Raw genomic sequence first — 27,240 nt, 5'->3', positions numbered from 1 at the left:
AGACCAGTGGAAATCTGTGCTTTGGTCTGATGAGTCCAAATTTGAGATCTTTGGTTCCAACCACCGTGTCTTTGTTCGACGGATGGACTCTACATGCCTGGTTCCCACCGTGAAGCATGGAGGAGGAGGTGTGATGGTGTGGGGGTGCTTTGCTGGTGACACTGTTGGGGATTTATTCAAAATTGAAGGCATACTGGACCAGCATGGCTACCACAGCATCTTGCAGCGGCATGCTATGCTAATAATAAGGCATGCTCCTTACTATTTATTTCTGGTAAGCAGCAGTGGTGTCAGTGGTGGTCTTCCTTCTGACTGTTGTCTGGTTGGATTTAGGTGGTCACACTCCTGGCCACTCCTAAGGATACTCTAATATCTGCACTTATTTATGTGTATCTGGTAAGCAGATCGTGCATATGGGGGATGGTCACCATTTCCTTTTAACACTTTTTTGGTTTAACACACTGCATGTCTGGTAAGCAGTCTGCATTGTTGGTGGAGGCTTTCCTCTGACAGCACCCTTTCTCCTAGTGGACTGCACTTAGGTGTATACTCATTGTTGGTACAATAGCTATATATGCAGTATTATGCTATGGGATCTGTCATTTTATTTTTCATGCACTGAGTCTTCCCTGTCTCCAGAGGAGTATTCTTGTATGAGTTGGTCCTGCTTTGGATTCGGAGGAATTCACTCTTGAACTGGGCACTTGATTTGCTACACTCTGGTAAGAAGTTTGTACATCTAGTGGCCTTCTTCCAGATACAAAAGTGATTCATCATTTCTCACACAAGGATTTTTTTCACATAAGCACTTTACACAGACTTTTTTCTTATGATATTTATGATTTGGACTTCTAAAATCAACTTTTGGGAGCACATTTATATATATTAGGTGTATGCTTTGTGACTCTCTGTTGTTTACAATTTCATATATTTGGTATAATTTTTCACATAATTTTCACTGTTAATATGGCGATACTTTCTACTGCTTAGCGCAGCTTACCTTTACATTATTTTTATTACGCGTTTGTCACACTTTAAGTGTCTGCTTACGATTTTAGGAGCTTAGCGCGATTAGTACCCATTAATTCTATTAAGCACCATACAGTAAATGTATAACAGAATGTTGATATCCCGGGCATTGAGGCCGCAGGACGGTAAGTATCAGAAAAGGGGAGTAGGAAAAGGAATTAAAAAAAAAAGGGGGGGGGGAGAGAGAAAGAAAAGAAGAGTGAAAGGGAATATGAGAGCCAGGCGTTGTTAATGGGAAGTATCCTGTGCAGTTTGAAAAGAAGGACAGTATGAATAATTATTGTACCAAAAAGGTGATAGGTAGGAAGTCAATTCAGGGGAATATGGAAAGTGATTCCAGACTGACCAGGACACAGTATATTCGTCAGTTTTGCCCGCGTACCAGGAAATCAATCTCTCCAAATGGCATATGGAGTCCATTTCGCTGGCCCAATCCACAAAGGATGGGGGCTGTGTTTTCCGCCAAGCCCTAGCAATGACAGCTCGTGCTGCCGTCAAAAAGTGTCGAAGGAGGCCCTTTTTACTTTGCTTGAAGGAATCGGGTAACATGGAGAGCATCGTGATTAGTGGGGAGTTATCAATTTTGTCCCCGATTAAGTAATGATAGAGTCAAAGTATTTTGTCCCAGAACGGGGATTATTAGAGGGCAGGAGTGCCAGATATGTGACATGGTACCTGGAGCCCCTAAGCATCTCCAGCAACAGCAAGTATTCGGGATGAGTGGGTTTATTTTGAGTAAAGTAGTAGGGCATCGATACCATCTGGCCAGGATCTTATAGTTGGGCTCTTGTGCTCTAGAAGAAATAAAGGTCTTATGGGTAAATGTCAGTATTTTATGCCAGTTGAAGTTGCTACTACGGCAATTAAGTTCTTGTTCCCATTTAGCCATAAATGGAGAGTCTTGTGGTAGGGCAATCTTTAGTAGGATTTGGTATATGTGAGATAGGGGGTGCATTGGTCTGTCAGGTTGGGTCAGTAGGTTTTCAAACTCAGTGAGTGGCCGCGTCAGGGCAGCAATGTAATGGCAGAGTTGGGAGTATTCCAACTCTGGCGTGAGCGTGGCGAGACCTTATCAATTGTGACAGTGGGGTCAATGTACCTCCCTGTAGAGTGTGGGATAGCAATGGTTTGTCCACCTTGTTCCAGATAAGAAAGTGAAGTTGGTAAAGAGCAGGAGGTAATGTCAGGGTGGCGAACAGTGGTTTTAAAAGGAATGTCATTTCTGAATGAAAACCACATACAGTGTCTGAAAATTCCTTTGACCAAGAAGTTTTCTAATCTGCTCCTTTGAATTTTCCCATCACTGTGGTCAAAAACAAACGTCGATTTGAACCCACTAACGATTAGGAAATCGAACAAACCTAAAATGAAGGCATTGTTTTTGTATGGCCAGCATAACAGCAGGCACAGGGAGTTTTTATCAAGCCACCTGTCTATGACAAGGGTATCTGTAATACAGAATATATTACAGTTCTGTATGAAAAAGCGGCAACGGTCTTTCCTTTTTTTTCTTTAACCACTTCAGCCCCGGAAGGTTTTACCCCTTGATGGCCAGGCCATTTTTTGCGATACAGCACTGCATTGCTTTAACTGACAATTGCGCGGTCGTGCGACGCTGTACCCAAATAAAATTGATGTCCTTTTTTCCCCACAAATAGAGCTTTCTTTTAACGGTATTTGATCACCTCTGGGGTTTTTATTTTTTGCACTATAAACAAAAAAAAAGAGCGACAATTTTGAAAAAAATATTTTTTTTTTATTTTGTGCTATAAAAGATTCCCAATAAAAATATTTTTAAAAAATCTAAAATTTCTTTATCAGTTTAGGCCAATTTGTATTCTGCTACAAATTTTTGGTAAAATAAAAAAAAAAAAAAAATCCCAAAAAGCGTATATTGATTGGTTTGCATAAAAGTTATAGCGTTCACAAACTATGGGATAGAATTATGGACTTTTTAAATTGTTTTTATTAGTATAGGCAGCGATCAGCGATTTTTAGTGGGACTGCGACATTGCGGCAGACAAATCTGACACTAAGTGATAGTTTTTGGGGACCAGTGACACTAATACAGTGATAGGTGCTAAATAATATGCACTGTTACTGTATAAATGACACGGTCAGGGAAGGGGTTAACATCAGGGGCAATCAAGGGCTTGAGTGTGCTCTCATAGGGAGTTCTTTCTTTCTAACTGTAGGGGGAATGGACTGACTGCAGTAAGAGAGAGATCTGTGTTCCTGATTACTAGGAACACAAGATCTCTCCCTTCCTGTATGACAGAACAGCCGTCTGTCTTGTTTACATAGGCAGACGGCTGTTCTGTCAGTCTATTTAACAATTGCGGGAGGCTGGCGGCAATCGCGGCCGCTGGTCCTGTGAACTTGCTCCCGCTGTGATCACGGCTACGGCAGCGCAAGCACGCCCCCTAGAGCCTTAAAGCAAAATTCTGTACATATACATGAGTTTGCGCTTAAGGGCCGCCTTGCCACAGAATATATAGGGTGGGCGGACCTTAAGTGGTTAAAACAAAAATTTGATCTTTGAGTCTGTATATATTTACCATATTCAACCTCTTATAGTATATACAATACATCTCTTCTGTCTGTTATTCTCAGAGTGGATTCGATTTTGCTCCCTAACCATATAGTTAGTATTTTATATTTACCACTGCAAATAAATATAGAAGAATAAATAGCCTTTTTTTTTTTTTTTAAACTTTACATATTAACCACTTGCCTTCTGTGCACTTAAACACCCTTCCCATCCAGGCCAACTTTCAGGTTTCAGTGCTGTCACACTTTGACTGACAATTGCGCGGTCATGCTACACTGTACCCATATGAAATTTTTATCATTTTTTTCACACAAATAGAGCTTTCATTTGGTGGTATTTAACCATCTCTGGGTTTTTTATTTTTCACAAAAAAAAAGAAAAAAGACAGAAAATTTTGAAAAAAAAAAAAAAGTTTTTCTTATTTTCTGTGAGTAAATTTTGAAAATAAAATTTTCTCCTTCACTGATGTGCGCTGATGAGGCGGCACTGATGGGCACTGATAGGCTGCACTGATGGGCACTGATGAGGTGGCACTTATGGGCACTGATGAGGTGGCACTTATGGGCACTGATGAGGTGGCACTAATATGCCGCACTGATGAGCACTGATAGGCGGCACTGATAAGCACTGATAGGCGGCACTGATAAGCACTGAGAGGTGGCACTGAGAGGTGGCACTGCTGGGCACTGAGAGGCGGCACTGACGGGCGGCACTGATGGGCACTGGCGGATGGCATTGATGGACACTGATGAGCACTGATGGGCAGCACCATCAGTGCCCACACTCAGTGCCCATAGTGCTGCCAGTCAGTGCTCATCAGTGCCTAGATGAGCAGGCACTGATGGGCACTGACTGGCAGCACTATGGGCACTGATTGTGGGCATTGATGGGGGGCACTGTGGGCACTGATGGGGGGGGCAATTTGTGTATGTGTTTTACCTCTAGTAATCAGGGCACTGGTGATCAGTGCCCTGATTACATTGCTGTGTGTCCCCGGCGCTGTGAGGCCCCCCCTCCTTCCTTACACTGCAGGCTCTGTGTGAGGAAGGAGCGCCGGCGATGAGAGATGATCTCATATGTTTACATATGAGATCATCTCTCATTGGACGGCTTGATCACGTGGTGAATGGCCGCTGTGATTGGCCATTCACCACGATCTGTGTTTGGCTGTGTCCAAGGGACACGGCCGACACAGATTCTCCCCGTTGCGCGCTCGCGGGAGCGTGCGGGGAGAGTCTTTCTGGGAGGCCGTTTAAAAACGGCCTCCGGAAAATTCAAGTCCGCGCTGCAGCCGTATATAGGCTGTAGCGCGGATGGCAGCAGGTTAACTAAATTACACACCACATTTTAAGGTTATTATCTGATTAATCGAAACAATATTTGGCCAACTAATCGATTATGAAAGTAATCGTTCGTTGCAGCCCTAGTTGTAATAGTATTTTTTGTTTTTTTTATTATTGTTTTTTACCACTTGCTGGGCATTATATCCTGCTGGGCATTATATGACGGCCAGTCAGGAGAGAGCAACATCTTCCCGGCCGTCATTTTGCTATATGACGGGCGTAAAGTGGTTAATAACAAATATGTCATACTTACCTGCTTTGTGCAATGGTTTTGCACAGAGCAGCCCAATTCTCCTCTTTTGGGTCCCACGCCGGTGCTCTCTGCTCCTCTCCACTTCTGAGTGCCCCATGGCAATCTGCTTGCTATGGGGGCACTTGAGTGGGCTTGATTCCAAGCTAGGCATTGACACAAACATCGGTCCCATCCCTGTAATCTCCTCACAGGCTGTGATTGATCGCAGCAGGGGCCAATGCCTCCAGATCCAGGAGAGAGCTTCTGCTCTTGAGCACAACACTGGATCAAGATGTGACTCAGGTATTTAGCGGGGACTTGGGGGAGCTGAACACAGAAGGTTTTTACCTTAATGCAGAGATTTATTAAGGTAAAAAAAACTCCCGTTTTAGAACCACTTTAATCTTTTTACCACTGGGATTAAAAATATAAGTGGTACAATAGCCTTTTTTTTTTCTTTGTAGGGAGGAAGGGTTGGATTCCCCAATGTGCCTTTGATGATGTTCTTCGTAACAGACCTCTGGGCCGCCAATGACAACCAGAGGTTTGTGTGAGCAGGATGTCCCTAGCCTTTACTGGATTATCCTTATGGACAATGCATTCCAAAGGAGGTAACCAAGAAGTTCAGTTCACACAGACTTTCGCTGTCATGGTTGGACAGGTGGTGTGCCAAGACCTCCCCATGGGAAACCAGTTAAAACCCAGCAGGAAATCTGACCCTGTGTTACCTCTGCCAACGCTGAGCACAAGATTGTGTAGAGTTCAAGACCAAGTACAAGTAATGTTACGTTGTCCATCTCTTTCAAGACCAGTTAAACACAGCGACAAAGAGGACAAATATAGTATCTTAGTTTCTCAAGTAACATAAGCTCTCCTAACAAGCAATCACTTACGTGTACAGCCTATATGTAGCGGTCCTCAGTATAATAGTATAATAGGGCTTCAAAAGGTAAACAGCTATATGATCCAAGAAAAGGTTACTGACATCTGAGGACCAAATGAGTAATTGACAAAGTACATGACTAATCTACAATATTACAATTACACCTTAAAGTGTCGCTAAACCACATAATAAAAAGCGATCAATAAATGGTGTATTACATGCATGTGGGAGTTTAAACAGTGGTGAATGATTGCCTGCTCACCACTAAACACTACGGGGTGTGGGATATTATATGTAGATCAATGGTGGCTTCATCTCCCTCTGATTTGAAGACACAGTCTGGAGGGGTGTGACAATGCAGAAATCCTCCCACGCCATGTTATTTCCACAAAATAATAAATATCTTCTTTCAAACATGTATTTGTATGCCAGTTTAAATCAGTTTATTGATGTTATTTATTTTACTCTGTATTCCAAAGGCTGCTTTTTTATTATTTTTTGGACATGTGACCAGCTGCAGAGGACTAGAAGATCCTCCTGCTTATGTTTCCCTGCAGACAGGCAGAAGATCTGGGTCATGTGACAGCTGTATATCGATTAGAAAATTGCTACCTCAATTGTTTTTTTTTATTAAAATAAAATTACAGTGCCAATCATCCACATACAGAAATAGAAAGGACAATGTAAATTAATGTGTGTTTAGTATCACTAATATTATAAAAAAAAGAAGATAATGGGGGAAAAATAATGGGATTTTTGACTTACCATAAAATCCATTTCTCTGGTGTTAATTCACGAGGACAGCTCTTCATCTTCATGACCGTAGGGTTATGCTGCCCCCTACAGGAGTAGGACACTAGGCAGAGAAAAGCTTGAGTCTGCTTATGGGGCAGTCCCTGTGGGTATACTCTCACTTCCTGGTATAGGTATTCAGTTTTGTAACAAGCAGGGTCAGAAGAAAAAAACCCAACTCCAAAAAGAAGGGCGGGTGCTGTGCCCGTCAATGAACATCAGAGAAATGGATTTTACGGTAGGTCAAAAATCCAATTTTCTCTTTCGTTCATTGACAAACAGCTCTTCATCTCCATGACTGTAGGGACATCCCAAAGCAGTGTCAAACATGAGGGGTGGGAACAGCAGATAAACTTCCCAAAGGATAAACACAGCCAACCAGGTAACATGGAGCTCAAATGAGAACAACTGGAGCTCACCTGAAAAATGTACCCTCAAAAGAGGACAATCCTCTAAACAGCAGCCTGCAAACTTTGCGGCCAAAAGAAGCATCCGCAGATGCCAACACATCCACTTTATAAAACTTTGTGAATGTGTGCACAGACCACCAAGTGGCCACTTTGCTAACTTGCACCACTGACGCCTGAAGAACTGTCAACACCAAATTGAGGTCTCACGGCAATTGGAGACCACACCGGGGGAGCCAAGTGTCTCACTCCCTGGATAAAAGTACACACCAAGGAGCGTTAGGCCAACGGACGTTGAAAAAAAAAAAAACACCAAGGCCGAGACCTGACCCTTGATGGTACTCAAGGCCAAACGTTGCTTGACCCCTCGCTGGAGGTAAGCCAAGATCCGAGTCGCTGAAAAGAAGCGAGGGTGAACCCCAAGAGATTCACACAACGCAATGTACATCTTCCACGTACGATGGTAAATCTTTATGAAGTAGATTTTCTAGCTTTTAAAAAGCGTAGGAATCACCGAATCAGACAGCCCTCTATCCTTCAGCACCTGACTTTCAACAGCCAGGCTGTCAAAGCCAGCAACTGTAAAGCAGGATAGAAGATCGGTCCTTGAGACAGCAGATCTTCCCTGAGAGAGAGTCTCCAAGGAACATCGGCGACCAGCCATACCACATCAGCCTGCTTAGGCCAGTCTGGAGCCACTAGAATGACTGGAATCTCTTCTGCCTCGATCCTGCGCAGGAGCCGCTGCAGAAGCTTGAGAGGAGGAAAGGCCTATATATATCAGACTATAATGACCCCAGGAAGCAACTAGGATGTCTGTGGCGTTGGATAGAGGGTCCCGAGACTGTCACAAACCTCTGAACTTTCCTGTTGAGGCGAGAGGTCAACAGGTCCACCTCGGGAGTCCCCCACCGGAGACACAACTGACTGAACACCTCCAGATGAAGTGACCATTCTCCCTGGTCCAACGCCTGTCGACTGAGATAGTTCGCCTACCAATTTTCCACCCCTGGAATGTGTACAGCAGAGAGGGCTGGAACAAACCAATCTGCCCACCTTAGAATGTCGGCTAATTCCCGAGCGCCAGAACACTTCTCATGCTCCTTGGTGATTGACATAGGCCACGGCTGTTCCATTGTCCGATCAAATCTGTACAGGACAACCCTGGAGACGAACTTTCCAATGATCCAGGCAAAGTCTGATTGCTCAGAGCTCCAGTACATTGATCCGTAGCCTGGACTCCTCCAGAGTCCAGACCCATTGGGCTCAATCCATGCTGAGTACGCCTCTCCACCCGGATAGGCTGGCATTCGTGGTGACAACCGTGAAGTACAGGGGAAGAAGGATTTTCGCTGAAGAAGTGCCAGAGAACGAAGCCACCAAACCAGGGACCCCCTTGTTCTCCGGGTCAACATGATCAGATTGTCCAGAGACTGAGGATACTTGCTCCACTTCACCAGAATCTCCTTTTGCAGAGATCTCAAGTGGAACTGTGCAAAAGGAACCACCTCGAAGCTAGGACACCATCAGGCCCAGCACCTGCATGCAAGTTCGAAGAGATGACCGTCTGCTGGACAGCAGAAGCCAAATCTGCAACTTCTGAAGTTTTGCCAGAGGAAGAAACACTCTGGCCGAGGCCAAATCCAGAGTCAGTCCCAAATATTCCAGGCTCGTGGATGGGACCAGAGCAGACTTCTGAAGATTCAGAATCCAACCAAACTCTCTCAGCATTTGCAGTGTGATTTCCAAATTGGCCAACAGGGCAGTCAATGACTCTGCTCGCTAGAGCAGATCGTCCAGGTACGCCAGTATAGCGATCCCCCGCTGACGCAGCAATGCTAGAACTGGAGCCAACATTTTTTTAAAGACCCGAGGAGCAGAGGCGCGATCAAACGGTAACACTACAAACTGATAATGCTTCCGGCCCACGGCAAAGCGGAGAAAGTGCTGATGGGCGATAAAAATGGAGAAGTGAAGGTAAGCGTCCTTGATGTCGATAGATGGGAGAAAGCCCCCCCGATGTAGGGATGCTACCACCAGGCGAATGGACTCCATTCAAAACTTCTGCACCCGCAGAAAGCAGTTCTGCACCTTGAGGTCCAGAAATGGGTCGCACCTTGCCCTTCTTCCAGGGAACCGTAAACAGGTTTGAATAGAAACCTTGAAAGCATTCCAACATTGGAACTGGGACAATTACTCCTTGAGACAACAATTCTTGCACTGCTCCATAGAGATCCTGTAAGCAATCTGGGGAGAAGTGCAGGTTGGAAGGAAAGAACCTTGCCGGTGGGTATGATAGAAACCCAATTTTGTAGCCGGATCCAACAACTTCGTATACCCCCTTGTCCTGTATTAGGAAGGTCCACGGGTCCGGAAAACAGCGAAGATGCCCCCCGATACAGATGGGGGGCGCCCCTTCATGCGGAGGAGTTTTTGTATGCAGGCCTGGCAGACCCTGCTCTTGGTTTGCCCGACCAAGACTTCTTGGAACCCCCATTGGAGGCCCTGAAGGCGTCAAAGACGAACTGTAGCCCTTGGACCAATTGATCCGCCAGCTTCACAAACTCAGGAGGGAGCCGTTTCTCCTCCAGGTCCCCACATAAAACTTTTGCCTATTTAGTCAAAGCTTGTGACACCAGAGTAATGGCAAACACATGCCTAAGTGCAGACCCAGCCACAGTGAACATATGGCGGGTCAAGGCCTTCAACCTCTCATCAGCCGGATCAGAGAAGACAGGAGACTATTCTACCGGAATTACCATGGCTTTATTCAACCTGGAAACCGGAAAGTCCACTACAGGAGGTACTGTTCATTTTTTAATGAGGGATTCCTCATAAGGGTACCGCATTGCAAAGGTGCATTTTGGGGGACCCCCACTGTTTGGAGACAATATTGTCAAAGGCGGCGAGAAAGGGGAACACCCTTGCCGCTTTGAAGGACTTGTGGGACCCGTGCCTCTGATGCTGCATCTTCCAAATGTAAAGTTTCCCACACCGATACAATCAGTGCATCCACTAGCGCCTTTTCATGTGTGGCCAGACGAACAGAGGAATTATCCTCACTATCGGAGCATGCGGGGTGTGTGGATGCAGACCCCAAAAGGGTAGCTGGCATCCGCTGCAGCCGATTCCACTTTGGACACCAAGAACTCTAGGATCGTCGTCAGTTCAGCCAGTTGTGGGGTCCCGGAGGGCCCAGCATCTTCAGAGTGGATCAGATGGTGAAACGTGTTTCAGTGACTCCATGAATGGAGAGGGAATCTGAACCACAAGTGTAAAAACACACTGTAAAGGGACACCTACTGCGCTGTCCGTCCCACAAGGCCCAGCAAAGCACTCACCACCACTGGATAGCTCATAGTAAGCTTCTGCACAGCGTGCAGCGATCAGTAAAAGACATGTCTGGCTATTCGCACTAGAGGCCGAGGAATTCCCACTGCCGAATCACTGCTCATCTGAGATCCAAAAACATGGTTGCCGCTATTTTCAATGGGAAACTATAGAAAAATGGCCGATAAGGCTACTCAAACATGGCCGACCATCTCCAGGAGGGGCCCAGGTTCGCCCCAAAACCCGCCAGTGGTAGAGGGGGAACAGCTACTTACCAGTAGGAACAGGGTGGGCACCGCTCCATCGTAATGTGGGTGATGTCAGCTAGGAAGAAACACTGCGACTCAGGTCGAAGCCAGTTCATATCTGCCCTCGCGAGACATTTAACTCGCAGGCCAGCCCCCGTTCAGTGGGCTAGGCAGTCTGCACACGCTCACTGGCCGGACTAGGGGGACCCTAAGGATCTAGATTATCCAGTTTGGCACTTGATAGTGGATTCTCACAGGAACAAAATAATAAAAGAAGGAAATAATTCCATTTAAAAAGAAAAAAATAGCTAGGACCAAAGATCCCAGCGAGGAACTAGGTCCTTTCTCCTGACTAGGCAGAAAAAAACTGAATACCTATAGCAGGAAGTGGGAGAATACCCCCAGGGACTGCCCCATAGGCGTGCTTAAGCTTTTCTTTGCCTAGTGTTCAACTCCTGTAGGAGGCAGCATAACCCTACGGCCATGAAGATGAAGTGCTGTGTCCGTCAATGAACGAAAGAGAAAAATCTTTTTTACTTAAAGCATATTTTAAACATGTTGCATGCTCTATAAAAGCTACAAATAGGTAAACTGAGCCATTAAAAACACAAAGTATCTTCTGTTTCAAAAGGTGTTAATGTAGTGTTCATACATTTTCAGCTAGCCATGCTAATGCAGTTAAAATAAAACCAAGTGTGAACTGCATATGTATGAATTACACAATAACACCTTTACTTTTAAGCACAATTTTTTTTCTTTACAGGTTTACACTGCTTTACTTTCAACTGCAAAGGGAACCCTGCTTTAAAGTTTAAGCTGAACGTAGGCGGCATAAAGTGTAATTGCAAAACCACTAGCTGAAATCTGAGCAGATGGAAGAGGAAAGCCAGCAAAGAGAATGTGAAGCACATAGTTCTAGGAGGCGCCGCATGCCCACAGAAATAATGGCCGAAATAATGTCACAGAGCTGCAGCCGTCATGCAGCATACTGTTTCATTAGACTTGTGTCTGTCTGTTGCCGCAGGCTCCATAGATAAACAGTGGACATCTGAAAATTTACTTTACTATTGGGAAAATGTTGCTTTCTTCTATTCTGCCTAGCCCTCATCTAAAGTAGTATGATATGCCAACAGCATGCAATGAAGAATCAAGCTTGACAAGTAAAGGGAAAGAGCAGTTTGAAAACATTCCTTAAAACATGAAAACCAAGGAAAGCCAGACACAGAAACAGAAACTAGTCCTTCAGTCATACAGGTATTAAAGTTCTACTGATAGCACTAGCAATAAATCAGATATACGCTGAGTTAATGCAGATCTAGAAGATCAAGGCAGAGGGATCCAAATACATATACACACACGGTAAAGTCTGCTGAAATGCTTTTAAATTAGTGGTCTCCCAACTGTGACCCGGGGGGGGGGGGGGGGGGGGCCAGTTTCAGCCCTTTGCTTGCTTTTATCTGGCCCTTGGGGCATCTATTTTATTTACTGACACTAATGAAGGGCACAATTCCTCCCAATGACACAAATGATGAGACACAATTTCTCCCAATGACACCAACAATAGGGCCCAATTCCTCCCAATGACACCAACAATAGGGCACAATTTCTCTCAATGACACCAACAATGGGGCACAATTTCTCCCAATGACAACAATAGGGCACAATTTCGCCCAATGATGCCAACAATGGGGAACAATTTCTCCAAATGACACCAACAATGGGGCACAATTGCTCCCAATGACACCAACAATGGGGCCGAATTGCTCCCAATGACACCAACAATGGGGCCAAATTTCTCCCAATGACACCACTAATGGGGCACAATTTCTCCCACTGACACCACTAATGGGGCACAATACCTACTACTGACACAATAATGAAGACATTTTTACTCCCACTGATGCTGGGACATTTTGTACTCTCAATGGCCACAGTCCGGCCCCCTTTCTGAAGGACAGTAAACTGGCCCTCTGTTTGGAGATCCCTGCTTTAAATCCAACATAACAGTTGCAGTCAATTCCATCATGAATATAGAGTGTAATGCACATACACAGGTGAAAGGTCAGCACCTTTTCTGAATGGCCAGTTTGCCAACAAAATCATTCATAAGGAAATAGAACAGCAGCAAACACAGAAGTACAGGAACAAATGTATTTCTTCCACATTAGAAAATGAAGGGATACGTCTTAATTATCCTATTTATTTTACTGTTCACTTTTAAAAAACCTAAGCTTTAGTTGAAAATTCACAAGGAACCATGGAGAAGAATACTCCGTAGAAGATGATGACTTAAAGCGGAGTTCCACCCAGTGAACTTTTTTTTTAATAAAAATACCCCCGGGACAGTCAGGGCTAGTGCATTCCACAATGGATAGCCTCTGATCTGTCCCGGGTTGAATTACCTTTTAGAAGAAATACTTACCTTGAAAATGTATTGTCCAGCGCTGCCATCTCAGGTGTGGGCAGCTTGAAGCCAGCGCGATCCTCTTCTGTGTCCTCTTCCATCTTCTTCGGTCCCACGATGCACTGCACCGGCCCCGCCGTCACTTCCGGTGCCGCAGCGTCATCCCTGCACAGCTTCTGGGCATGCCCAGAAGCTGTGCATAGCAGTTTTGCTATGATTGTTGAGCAATAAATCAAGTGGCAATCGCAGAAAACCGCAATGAGCAAAGCATGTCCCTCAAAAGAAGCTTTCTGTGAGCCAAGCATTGCGTGTTGCAGTTTGCCACAATTAATCCCTCCCAGCAAAACCAAACCGTGTTTAAGTGCAATTAAAAATGAATAGCACCCGAACGTGTGTAGTGTGCTTTGCCATTATTGCAGTGCGATTTGGGATCATGGGCAGAATCACAGCAATTCTGCCGAGGTTCCAAAACTCCAGATATAAATGGGTCCTTTCCAAAACTCCAGATATAAATGGGTCCTTTTCCAAAACTCCAGATGTGAACGGGTCCTAAAAAAACATCTGGGGTCCTTCCCCACTATATCAAAAAGTAGAAAAACTTTTATGGCTTTACATATATTTTAAGGTAACCATGCTTTAATCTTACATTTCCTCAAGCAAGGAGTACATGTAAAAGAATATTGTACATACTTTCCTCTGTGAAACCAGCAGGGTGGAGAGTGTCAATCCCCAAGTCCCCCACAGCTTTCACTGGTTCCTTCTACTGACCTCCACCCTTGACAAGGAACAGTAGCTATTAAAGAAATAGCCACCGAATACCCATCAAAAAATGACATTACCCTGTTTGCAAGGCCTATACAATCCACATCACTGTACTCAAGAGAATACAATTACAAAAACACGTACAGCTGATATAGCTGACTGCCAACAAATTATCGTTGCCTGGTTGTCTCTGGCTACATTACTTTTGAGACACTGACCAAGAGTAAGTATACACTAAGCTAGGTTACAGCAAAGTCACTGACAAGAAACAAGTACACAAACGTGTGTACAACAGCCAGTCCGACAGAAGCCAGCCGCATCCAAGGGGCATGACCGGAAAAGGTCTGCCGATCAGCACCCGATCAGTGCCCTCAGCCAGCACTGACATGTTGTGTTCTGCATAGCTCGGTGGTGAAATCGCTGCACTAACACAGCATAGTTAGTACAGCGGCTCCTCCTGAGCTCTTCATTTTTTTTCCGTTCAGTCCTTTGGGTGAAAATAAAAAATAACTTCTAGCGTGTACCGGGCTTTAGAGCGAATTCAGGACCAGGAACAAGTATAAACCAAGCCAGGTTAGAGATAATTCACACCTAACTAGGTTAGTCCCCAAGCAGGAACAAGTATACACCAAGCTTGGTTACAGCAAAGCCAGGACACCGGATCTGCACAACTCTGAGGTCAGTGAATCAGAAGGTATAAAAGCCACATTCTCACCTGAGTGTTTTCTAGCTCAACATCCAAAATTCTATGTATTTCAATCACTGTAGCTCAATGTCAGAAGTTTCAAAGGCTACATAAGCTACTTTTAAGGCAGATTTGGGAATGTTTGGCCCCATAGACTTAAATGGGAACAAATAACGTATTTTGCACATTATTTTAGCCTGTAAGATCTGATTCTATCCCCTATTGCTTTCCATTGGCTCAATCAAAAATACCTTTAGCTTGAAAAAACGTTACACGCTTTAAATAAGCTAAAAACACTTGTATACACATGGCAAAATGCTAAAAAAAATTGCACCTGAAAATCGCTCTGCTCAGGTGTGAAAGATACACCTTTTATTTTTTGTCATTTCAGTGTAAACATTGCAGACATAACTGGATATTCCATCATTCTTTCTAATTGTGTTAGCACTGCAGTAACCCATTGTTTTGCAGTCCTTTTTGGGTTGTCTTTTACTGGCATTCCAAAAGATTATTTTTGGTTAAAAACTAAAAACCAGTTTAATTTAAAAAATGAAATTTATTGTGGTTTTGTGAAGTGAAGATTATTCCATAAAGTCGGATTGCCAAGATACTAAATATTTCATGCAAAGATGTCCACCTCTGTCTGGACAGAAGAGCCCAGTCTTGTTCTTCCCAGGACAGAAAAAGAAAATGGAAGGTTCAGAAGCACAACAGCCAAGTGGATAAGTACCCTAGAATCAGCGCTTTGAGAAACAGACACCTTTCTGGTCCTCATTCAGTTGCTTCCTTAAATAGTACATGCTAAATACCAATGTTATCTACAACAGTGAAAGGATTACTTCAGCATATTAGCCTTAAAGGCAGAGATTGAAAGACTGAGGTGTTAGGAACAAGGATATATGTGAGACCTAAAGCAGAAGAAAGTATGGCAGAGGAGTGCATGATGTCTTATGTCAAACACGGCAGAGGAAATGTAATGATATGGAGCTGACTTGGTGCTGGTAAAGTGGGCATGTTACATGGGGAGCAAGGAATAAAGAACCATAAAGTGTCCCAATAGCCGGCTGTAAATTCATCGAAGACATACTACACCTTTTATGAATGAAACAATCTATGAATAGAAGGGTTGGATCTTTCAGTCATCTGCTGTCCTCCATTCATAGAAGCTGTGGTATGGATTCTATAAACAGAAAAGAAAGATGGAAAGGGCAGACATAGTCGGGCCCTCTTGATGAGCCCCTTAGTTCTATTAACCTCCGCACCAGGTTATGGCGCCGGCAGTAGGGATGCACCGAAATGAAAATTCTGGGCCGAAACCGAAAATTCAGGATGCCCTTGGCCGAAAACCGAAACCGAAAATGACTTTTTTCTCCAAATGATTTTAAATAAGTTATCTGACAGACTGACTGACTGGCTGACTGACTGGCTGGCTGACTGGCTGGCTGACTGACTGGCTGGCTGACTGACTGACTCTGACTGACTCTGACTGACTGACTGACTCTGACTGACTCTGACTGACTCTGACTGACTCTGACTGACTCTGACTGACTCTGACTGACTCTGACTGACTCTGACTGACTCTGACTGACTCTGACTGACTGACTGACTCTGACTGACTGACTGACTCTGACTGACTGACTCTAACTGACTGACTGACTCTAACTGACTGACTGACTCTAACTGACTGACTGACTCTAACTGACTGACTCTGACTGACTGACTGACTCTGACTGACTGACTCTGACTGACTGACTCTGACTGACTGACTCTGACTGACTGACTCTGACTGACTGACTCTGACTGACTGACTCTGACTGACTGACAGACACTGACACACTGACTGACACTGATACTGACTGACACTGATACTGACTGAGAGACACTGACACTGACAGACACTGACTGACTGACAGACACTGACTGACATTTTCGGCATATTTAACCCCCTATCGGCCGAAATGAGAGAGTTGCATTTTCGGCCGAAAATATCGGTGGCAGAAATTTCGGTGCATCCCTAGGCCGGGGGTGGGGACATGGACAGAGGAGGACATCTACGAACACAAGAGGCATCAGCACAAGGAACAAATCCTACTGACTGTAAGTTATGTTGCTTGTCCTGATATTTCTGGATTTGTTTTGGCTGCACTTAAGACTTAAAAAAATAGGAAGCCACAGTACCATCTATAATCGACTAGCCCACACAATCAACAGCATCAACCACATCAATAACATGGAGGGAACACCCTCATAATAACAGAAGAGAAAAATGCCCTACAAGATTTGCACCTCTGGGATGAGCTACAAAAGTCAGAAATTTACAATTGCCCTGGATAGCTTCAAAAACTAGAATCATAGGAAAAGGGAAGGCAGAGATATGCCCCCTTTTCTTCATGGGAGAGTGGCAGGAAGGAGGTCAAAGCTAGGTCAGACAGATTCCCTCCATTTTTCCTCAGGGAAAAAGGCGGGAAGGGAAAGCTATTCTCCTGAGGTAGCCAGCTGTGGGGTAGGAGGTCACGTGGCTTGGTGACAGGTCTCACCTGCAGGGGGCACGTGACAGCTAGGGAAGCTTCTGAAACTGCCCGGGGGGACTATAAAAAGGGGGTGTCGTCCCAGCGGGGCCCATTCGCCTCAGAAGGCATATCTGTGGCGTTCCCCATCCCTCCCTCACCTTTGTTGCCACTGTTATGTGGTGGGTCACCTTTGTATTTAAACAAAGGGGGACGGTTTTTTCCTTTTCTTACTAAGTTATGAGTTTTTTGGCCGAATCTATTGGCCCCATGCACACGGGACGTTTTTAACGCCGCTGTAAGCAGCGTCAGGCGTTTTCTTTTTGCAGCCTAAAAACGCCCCTCCATGTTATTCTATGGCCTCATGCACACTCAGACGTTTTTGAGCTGTAAGTGGCCTAGGCGTTTTTAAGCTGCAACAAGAACCCACGACCTGCGCGTTCTGAGGACCAGCGTTACAGCGTTAAAAACGCCTGACGCTGCTAAAAGCTGAATAACTTTGCTATAACGTGGCTTAACGTGCGTTAAGCCACGTTATACGTTTTTTTTTCTTCCATTCAAAATCAATGGTTCCCTATGGGAGCCTATTGATTTGAATGGAGTTCGCACCGCAACACCGCAAGTCGGATCCGACTTGCAGAGTTACTTGCGCTGTGGGAATCTTGAGGGGGAACTCCACGCCAAAATGGAAAAAAACGGCGTGGGGGTCCCCCCCCAAGGTTCCAAACCAGGCCCTTCGGGTCTGGTATGGAATTTGAGGGTAGCCCCATGCCGAAAAAACGGCGTGGGGTCCCCCCCAAAATCCATACCAGACCCTTATCCGAGCATGCAGCCCGGCAGGCCAGGAAAGGGGAGGGGACGAGCGAGCGGCCCCACCCCCCCTGGACCACACCAGGCCACATGCCCTCAACATGGGGGGGTGTTGGTGCTTTGGGGCAGGGGGAGCTCTGCACCCCCCACCTCAAAGCACCTTGCCCCCATGTTGATGAGGACAAGGGCCTCATCCCCACAACCCTGGCCGGTGGTTGTGGAGGTCTGCGGGCAGGGGGCTCATCGGAATCTGGAAGCCCCCTTTAACAAGGGGCCCCCCAGATCCCGGACCCCCTCCCTATGTGAATGGGTATGGGGTACACTGTACCCCTACTCATTCACCACATAAAAGGCAGTGTATGGAAATAACGACAAGAGACGTTTTGGTAAGTTTATTAAAAATCTTCATCCGACTCTTCTTGTCTTCTCCTCTCCGGGGTCTTCTGCTCTTTTGCTGTCCGCCCTTCTTGTCTTCTCCTCTCCGGGGTCTTCTCCTCTCCGGGGTCTTCTGCTCTTTTGCTGTCCCCTCTTCTTGTGTTCTTCTCTCCGGGGTCTTCTGCTGTCCACTCTTCTTTTCTTCTCCTCTCCGGTCTTTTGCTGTCGGCTGTCGGCTCTTCTTCCTCCGGTCCTGCTCCGACGACGTCTCCGCTGATTATGCCTATCTCCGCTCTCTGCAGCTTATTACATAGCCATTAGGGGCGGGGCCTCCCGTTGACGTCATCGGGAGGCCCCGCCCCTAATGGCTATATAATAAGCTGCAGAGAGCGGAGATAGGCATAATCAGCGGAGACGTCATCGGAGGAGGACCGGAGGAAGAAGAGCCGACAGCAAAAGACCGGAGAGGAGAAGAAAAGAAGAGTGGACAGCAGAAGACCCCGGAGAGAAGAACACAAGAAGAGGGGACAGCAAAAGAGCAGAAGACCCCGGAGAGGAGAAGACAAGAAGGGCGGACAGCAAAAGAGCAGAAGACCCCAGAGAGGAGAAGACCCCGGAGAGGAGAAGACAAGAAGGGCGGACAGCAAAAGAGCAGAAGACCCCGGAGAGGAGAAGACCCCGGAGAGGAGAAGACAAGAAGAGTCGGATGAAGATTTTTAATAAACTTACCAAAACGTCTCTTGTCGTTATTTCCATACACTGCCTTTTATGTGGTGAATGAGTAGGGGTACAGTGTACCCCATACCCATTCACATAGGGAGGGGGTCCGGGATCTGGGGGGCCCCTTGTTAAAGGGGGCTTCCAGATTCCGATGAGCCCCCTGCCCGCAGACCCCCACAACCACCGGCCAGGGTTGTGGGGATGAGGCCCTTGTCCTCATCAACATGGGGGCAAGGTGCTTTGAGGTGGGGGGTGCAGAGCTCCCCCTGCCCCAAAGCACCAACACCCCCCCATATTGAGGGCATGTGGCCTGGTGTGGTCCAGGGGGGATGGGGCCGCTCGCTCGTCCCCTCCCCTTTCCTGGCCTGCCGGGCTGCATGCTCGGATAAGGGTCTGGTATGGATTTTGGGGGGGACCCCACGCCGTTTTTTCGGCATGGGGCTACCCTCAAATTCCATACCAGACCCGAAGGGCCTGGTTTGGAACCTTGGGGGGGGACCCCCACGCCGTTTTTTTCCCATTTTGGCGTGGAGTTCCCCCTCAAGATTCTCACAGCGCAAGTCCCCGCAAGTCGGATCCGACTTGCGGTGTTGCGGTGCGACCTCCATTCAAATCAATAGGCTCCCATAGGGAACCATTGATTTTGAATGGAAGAAAAAAAACGCTGCTAAAAGCAACGTGGCAAAACGTGCAATAACGCCAATGGAAAAAGCTACTGAAAGCACGTTTTTACAGCTGCTTTTTCCGGCGTCAGAACTAACTTTGACGTACGTTTTTTCTAATGCCCCGTGTGCATGGGGCCATTTAGTTGGAAGTTATTAATTTTATCAGAAAATATTTATTTATGCAGCCTGAGCCGTAGTGGCTGGGTTGTTAAAAGTGTGTTGTGTTTGTTTGTTTATTAAATAACATTTTAAAACCAATAATAAATGGCCGCGGCCAATTATTTTCCAAAAAGTAATGGTGTGTCTGTGTCATTATTTACGTTTTTAAAATTTTAACCTCCTGCCTACTGTCCGATGACAATTGTCTGAAAAGGCTGTCATTTCTGCAAACTGGAGATTCTTTGATGAATAGAAAGTTTTATGAATAGAAAGGTTACAACAAATAAAAGAAAGGTATGACATTGTCCATATAATACTTCTGTGGTCATAGTATTAATAGGATCAACTCTTATCAAACACAGGCCTCTTCCCTATTTAAAGAGGACGTAAAGTTTCCTCTGTAACTTTTACCTATAGGTAAGCCTATGATAAGGCTTACCTATTGGTACATGCGCCGTTTAGGAGACATTTACTTTGCATGCAGCCAGTGACATCACTGGCGCATGCGCTTTGAAGGAAGCGTGCCGTTCCTTCAGAGCCCTGTGCCGTGAACGGCAGCTCCAGCACGCATGCGCAGGAGTGATGTCATTGCAGCTCCAGCCAATCAGATGGCCGGAGGACATGAACCCGGAAGCAAGAGGGCTGAACATGTCGGCCGTGTCACCAGTGAACGGGTGGCGCTGCGGGGGTTTCGTTCTAAGGTATTTCATAATGAGCTAGTATGCAATGCATACTAGCTCATTATGTTTTTGTCTTTCAGGTTTTTTTTTCTCTGAGGTTTACAACCTCTTTAAGGCCTCATACACACTCAGCGATTGCTCAGCTCCCCTGAATGCCTGTTCTCTTGGCAGGAAGAAAAGCTGCTTCAAAAACACATCTAAACCCACGTTTTTGCACACATGTTTAGACGCATCAAGCGCTTGAGTATTAATGGATTCCATTGCCCAGAATATTAATTTATTCTGGCCAATGGAATAAACACTCAAGCACTAATCTTGCCCTGCATTTAGGTGTGTGTATATGCATTTAGGTGTGTTTATATGCATTTAGGTGCGTCAAGTGTTTTCTTCTGCCCAAGAGCTCCCCTCCTGAACGCAGTGGTGACAGGTTTTTTTTCCCCGCCTGTAAATGCCTATGTGTGCATGGATACATAGGCTAACATAGAGGTGATTTTACAGACACAAAAAAGAAAAAACCTGTAAAAGTGGTAGTTTGTAAGCCCTGTGTGCATGAGCCCTAAATGTTGACAGTTTATTATCTGTATGATACAATATATGAGCTTGGGGGCTTCAGCAGAAAAATAACAGTACAAGCAAAAGATCGCAGGGCAATCTTCAGCACTACAGAAACAAGTTACCAAGGCAATGTGTGGTATATATAGCAAGCAAAGACCCAAAGTATAAAAGAACAATTATTTAAAATATAATTAACAGCGTTTAACAATACTGAATATGAGCATTACATTGAAACAGACTGTCAAATCTAAAAAGGAAGTAAAAACAGATTTTAAATAGTTACCCTTCGATTATACCAACATGTATATATATGTAGCAGAAAGGAAGACACTTACTGCAGCAGGCCTTCAGCAGGTCCTCCTTTGAGAACATCAGAGATGACTATTGATGTTTCTCCACTCTGGAAATGAGGGTTGTCTCTACCTCCTGATATTGCGATCCCAAATCCAAATCCTGGGGCCTATGGGTGAAAAAATATTTGTTTTATTAATGTTACCATTTACCATTCAAGAAGCAAACAGCTGCAGTAGTGCTAGTCACTGTCATCTAGAGCAAGTGCTGTACAACTCTTTTCTTTTAAAGAGGAATTATACTTCCATCTTTAAATTTTACCAATAGGTGAGCCTATAATTAGCCTATAATGAGGCGGCTTACCTATAGGTAGTGTAAATATCTCCAAAAGGTGAACAGTTTAGGAGATATTTACTGTACATGCAGCCAGTGACATCACTGGTGCATGCGCTCTGAAGGAACGGCCACCCATGCCGTTTCTTCATAGCCCTGTGCCGTGACTTCATTAGGGCTCTGGCCAGTCATAGAAGTCACAGAGTCGGAGTTCGTGAACCCGGAAGCAAGACGGGAAGATGTTTTTCTAAGTGATCACATTCCCTCTGTCCTCAGCTGCATAAGAGCAGGGGTAGAAGAAACAGCAGTGCACCAATCTTCCCAGTGAATGGCTGTGTGTGTGTTTGTGGGGGGGAGTGTCAAGGCAAGTCTGACCACGATGGGTTCTCATGCTAAGTGTGGTCAGCTTTTAATAGGAAAGCAGAGGGACTGGCAGGAACACTAGAGATTTCAAAGAAAGCAATACAAAGAGAACAGGATACTTTTGTCATACAAGTACATGGTACAGCAGGCACATATCAGAAATATGAAATGTTTGGTTTACATATTATTTAAAGGTAAAAAGTACCTTTGTATATCTAACAGTTTGCGAAAGCAATGACCTACATAAACAGAACATACACTGTATATGGAGCTATACTTCTTTACTGCCATCTCCTCTTAGTACTACCCAGATATGTTCATTACGGCCACTCATTGAACTCTCAGCCCCTACATCATGCTTTGTATGACAACATGCACATATGGGGGAAGCACGCACATTCAGGGTCCCATTACCATCCGTCTATAGGAAACACCTGCACTTTCGGCTAGACCTTTACTGCAAAGCACACTCTGCTGGAAGAGGGAATAACACTTTCTACAGCTTAGTAATTGAACAGAATTAGCATTGACCCCCTAAATTAATGGGGTTGCACCAAGTGCCAGCTCTGCATGCCTAGACTAACCTGAAAGTTCATTGGGCCGTATTATTTGTCTGCAGCCTATTTAGGTGAAATGGCTACCATAGTGTATTTTTCATTTAAAGAGTAATTCCAGTTTTGAATTAAAAAAAACCTCTCCTCTTGATGCATATGGCATTTTAAAGCTTCTCTGTAAATAAACTATCTGTACTGTTTGCAGTGCGCCTGGTCCTTCAGGTACAGTGCTGCCCCAATGTGTCCACCTCTGTAGTAGAGCACATTTCTTCCTTAGATACCGTATGTACACCACACTCTGCGGCTTGTGTACAGTTATCTCTGTGCAGCCCAGTGCCAGTTCAGTTCCGGACACCAGACTAGCTCCGCCCACATTGCTATGATGTGCTGTGTGGGAGCGGCCTCCAGGACAAGCATCTGCCTATATCCCAGGAGCGCGGCCCCCTGCTGGTGACTGTGTGTATTGTTATGCTAATAATTTGTTCAGATATGGAGGGGATCATGTTGGGCTTGCACTGATACAAGCATGAAGGTGACATTTGCATAGGTTTCTTATTACTAAATCTCCAAACGACATTACACTCATCAATGAGACTGTTGCTCACAAAGTAAATGAAAAAGTCATTTAAATCATCCAATGCATCTTTCAGGAAGGAATGTTTTTTATCTTTAACTTTAAATATATATTACCATTACTTGAGGTACAGTTTTCCTGTACCAGGTCCAGGCTCTTCTATTGTTAAACCCTAAACAGCATGCATCAAAGTTGCTCTGTCTTGCAGCCTCTGTCCAGGACCAATCAGATGCTGGCAGAGAGAGGCAGGAGCAGACAGCTGTGTTTCGAGAAATCCTATTGGACACCTCAGCTCAGTCATCAGAGCTGTTGCAGACCCCCCTCTAATACCCAGAAGAGACATCCTTGTATCAGAAGAGGACTGCCTGCTCTGTAACTGTGTATAGATGGCACTGTTACGACCGCAAGCTCTAGAGGTTGGCGGGTATGTGATCAGGCCCTCCCACGCAGATCTGCACCAACACATTACATGTAATAATAATCCATGACTGCAGGAAGAGACAGACAGGGCTGCATCAAAACTGCCGCTAAAGCCCAGTCGTCACAATGCCACTTCCAGTTTACCATGGCGCTGATTTTGAAAAATCCAAAGAATTCAAAAACGCAGATTTTGTCGTTTTGAATACTTTGAAGTGTAGAGGAGGGGTTTGGGGTCTTTTAGACCCCAGATCCTCTATAAAGAGTACCTGTCACTGCCTAGTACTGTCACATTCCTTGTGACTGCGATAAAAGTAATCACATTTTTTTTTTTTTAAAAAGGGACAGTGTAAAAAAAAAAAAAAAAATAAGAAAAAAATATATATGTAAAGTGCCCTTGTCCCCACACACCACAGAAAACACAAATGCATACCATAACATGTTTGGTATCAATTTAATTGGTGTGACATCATCTTTCACAATATACAAATAAATTGGGCTAAATTTACGGTTTTGTTTTTTTAATTCATTGAAGTGTATTTTTTGCCCAAAAAAATTGCGTTTTAAAGACCGCTGCACAAATACCGTTTGACATAAAATATTGCAACGACTGCAATTTTATTCTCCAAAGTCTTTGCTAAAAAATATCTTCATAAATGTTGGGCGGGTTCCAAGTATTTTTCTAGCAAAAAATACTGATTTTAGCCACTTGCCTACTGTGCACTTAAACCCCCTTCCCATCCAGGCCAATTTTCAGCTTTCAGTGCTGTCACACTTTGACTGACAATTGCGCGGTCATGCTACACTGTACCCATATGAAATTTTTATCATTTTTTTCACACAAATAGAGCTTTCTTTTGGTGGTATTTAATCATCTCTGGGTTTTTTATTTTTTACAAAAAAAAAAAAATAATAAAGACAGAAAATTTTGAAAAAAAAAAAAGTTTTTTTTATTTTCTGCGAGTAAATTTTGAAAATAAATTTTTCTCCTTCCCTGATGTGCGCTGATGAGGCGGCACTGATAGGCTGCACTGATGGGCACTGATGAGGTGGCACTTATGGGCACTGATGAGGTGGCACTTATGGGCACTGATGAGGAGGTACTAATATGCCGCACTGATGAGCACTGATAGGCGGCATTGATAGGTGGCACTGATAGGCGGCACTGATGAGCACTGATAGGCGGCACTGCTGGGCACTGACGAGCGGCACTGATGGGCACTGGCGGATGGCACTGATGGACACTGACGGGTGGCACTGCTGAGCACTGATGGGCAGCACCATCAGTGCCCACACTCAGTGCCCACAGTGCTGCCAGTCAGTGCTCATCAGTGCCTAGATGAGCAGGCACTGATGGGCACTGACTGGCAGCACTATGGGCACTGATTGTGGGCATTGATGGGGGGCACTGATGGCAGGCACTGTGGGCACTGATGGGGGGGAAATTTGTGTATTTTTTTACCTTTAGTAATCAGGGCACTGGTGATCAGTGGCCTGATTACATTGCTGTGTGTCCCCGGTGGCTGACAGCTCCCCCTCCTTCCTCACACTGCAGGCTCTGTGTGAGGAAGGAGCGCCGGCGATGAGAGATGATCTCATATGTTTACATACGAGATCATCTCTCATTGGACGGCTTGATCACGTGGTGAATGGCCGCTGTGATTGGCCATTCACCACGATCTGTGATCGGCTGTGTCCAAGGGACACGGCCGACACAGATTCTCCCCGATGCGCGCTCGCGGGAGCGCGCGGGGAGAGTCTTTCTGGGAGGCCGTTTAAAAGCGGCCTCCCGAAAATTCAAGTCCGCGCTGCAGCCGTATATAGGCTGTAGCGCGGATGTGAGGTAGTTAACTTGTAAGCAACAAGTGTCAGAAATAGGCTTGGACCTTAAGTGGGTTAAAGTCCAGAGCGTGCACTCAGGACTGACCCCGCCCAACCAAGAAGTCACAACAGAAATGCAGCGAACACCCTCCCATTGCATCATGGTACTTGTAGGAGAGAAGAAGTGAACACACCCATTGTTACTGCAGGTGGCAACCATCATTAGACCGCCCACTTTCAGATACTCCATATGTACACACTAAGGCCCCTTTCACACATGCGGACCGATCAGATCCGCCTGTCAGTTTTTTTGGTGGATCTGAACGGACGCCCCATGCATCTCTATGGGGGATTGGATGTCAGTGGAGACATGTCCTCTGACATCCGATCCGATCCAAGCCCTCAAATCTGGACGGATGGAAACCCTATTCTCCATCCGTCCAGCGGATCGGATGAGAACAGAAGACGGTCCGTTCCCATTTGATTCCCCCATAGAGATGTATGGGGACCGGACAGCTCTGTCTCCCCACACAGCGCGGAGAACAGCTGTCATCCTCCTGCTTAGCGGGGGATCGGCGGATCGATCCCCCGCTGAGAAAAACGGAGTCCGCCTGACGGACACCAAGTGTGAAAGGGCCCTAAAACAAACCTTTACAACTAAAACAGCTGCAAAAAAATTAAAAGACGACACAGGTTTTAGAAGGGCAAAAAAAGAATTAGACTGATTACTTTACTTGATAGAATCCAAAAATTTAGACTTTAAAACTGGAGCTACACTTTATAGTGATATTAAAGCTCTGTGCAGTGGTTTTTCAGAGCAGCCCGATCCTCCTCTTCTCAACTCCCCGCCGGCGCTCCTGGCCCCTGCCGAGTGCCCCTAGAGCAAGCAGCTTGCTATGGGGGTACCCAGGCAGGCTCCCTCCTGAGCTGCTGCTCTGCATGGCCATTCACACACAGTGCGGTGGCTTGGCCCCAATCCCCTCTCTCTTCCCATTGGCTCACTGGCTCCTTGTTCTGAAATCATTTCCTTCAAATTATATTCAAAACAGTCTGTACATGCACCTTTTTACACTATTGAGGTTGAGAAAAAACTATTTATTGGAACCCAATAATTATCTTTCCAACCTGTCAACATGCAATGTTTCTTTGCGGTTAGACCAAATGACAATATACATACACACACACACACACACACACACACACACACACACACACACACAATGACGTGTCCATATGTACATCACACGCTTTCAACTTCATCGAATGTACTCCAAGGTTAAAGCAGTTACTTTGTATGTACTATAAAGTCAGAGCTACAAATTCTATGCTGCTATATTTGACCACATGACATTTGTTACATGTTTTTAAATTTTTAATTATTTTCTGTTAGGAATTTTATTATTAGTATCATACTGAGGAAATAATTACTATCCACACACTCGGGCTCCATTCACACCTGAGCGCATTGTTTTCAGGAGTTTTTTTCACGCATTTTTTGCAGGTGTGTGGAGGCAGGCATTGACACCTAACAAAAACGCCTGTAATCTGCCAAAAAAGGAGCTCATGTACTTTTTTGAGCTTCAGGCGAAAAAATGCTCACATGAACAGGATTTTACTTGTTGGGAGTTTTGAGACTTTAGAGATGAACGTTTTTTGAGCTGAAATACACTCAGGTGTGAACAGGGCCTAAGGATGCCTCTCTGAATGGCAAGTATATTTCCCACTATTTGGGTTGTGGTCCCTTTAATGG

At 45.3% G+C, this 27,240-nt stretch overlaps 1 protein-coding gene across 7 annotated transcripts in view; it reads right to left on the bottom strand.

Moving 5' to 3' along the window:
- Nucleotides 1-27,240, bottom strand: part of TJP1 (tight junction protein 1) — a 589,472-nt gene that overhangs the window by 98,396 nt on the left and 463,836 nt on the right. For all 7 annotated transcript variants that reach the window (XM_082253421.1, XM_082253420.1, XM_082253423.1 and 4 more), the window contains one exon: nucleotides 21,473-21,597. In XM_082253421.1, the coding sequence (XP_082109547.1) occupies nucleotides 21,473-21,597 (125 nt within the window). The remainder of the gene's footprint in view (nucleotides 1-21,472; nucleotides 21,598-27,240) is intronic.

The sequence above is a fragment of the Pelophylax lessonae genome (assembly GCF_965119305.1).
Source record: "Pelophylax lessonae genome assembly, chromosome: 4".
Lineage (NCBI taxonomy): Eukaryota > Metazoa > Chordata > Amphibia > Anura > Ranidae > Pelophylax > Pelophylax lessonae.
Note: the sequence above shows the minus strand (reverse complement) of the source record. Positions and strands in the feature narration are given on the sequence as shown.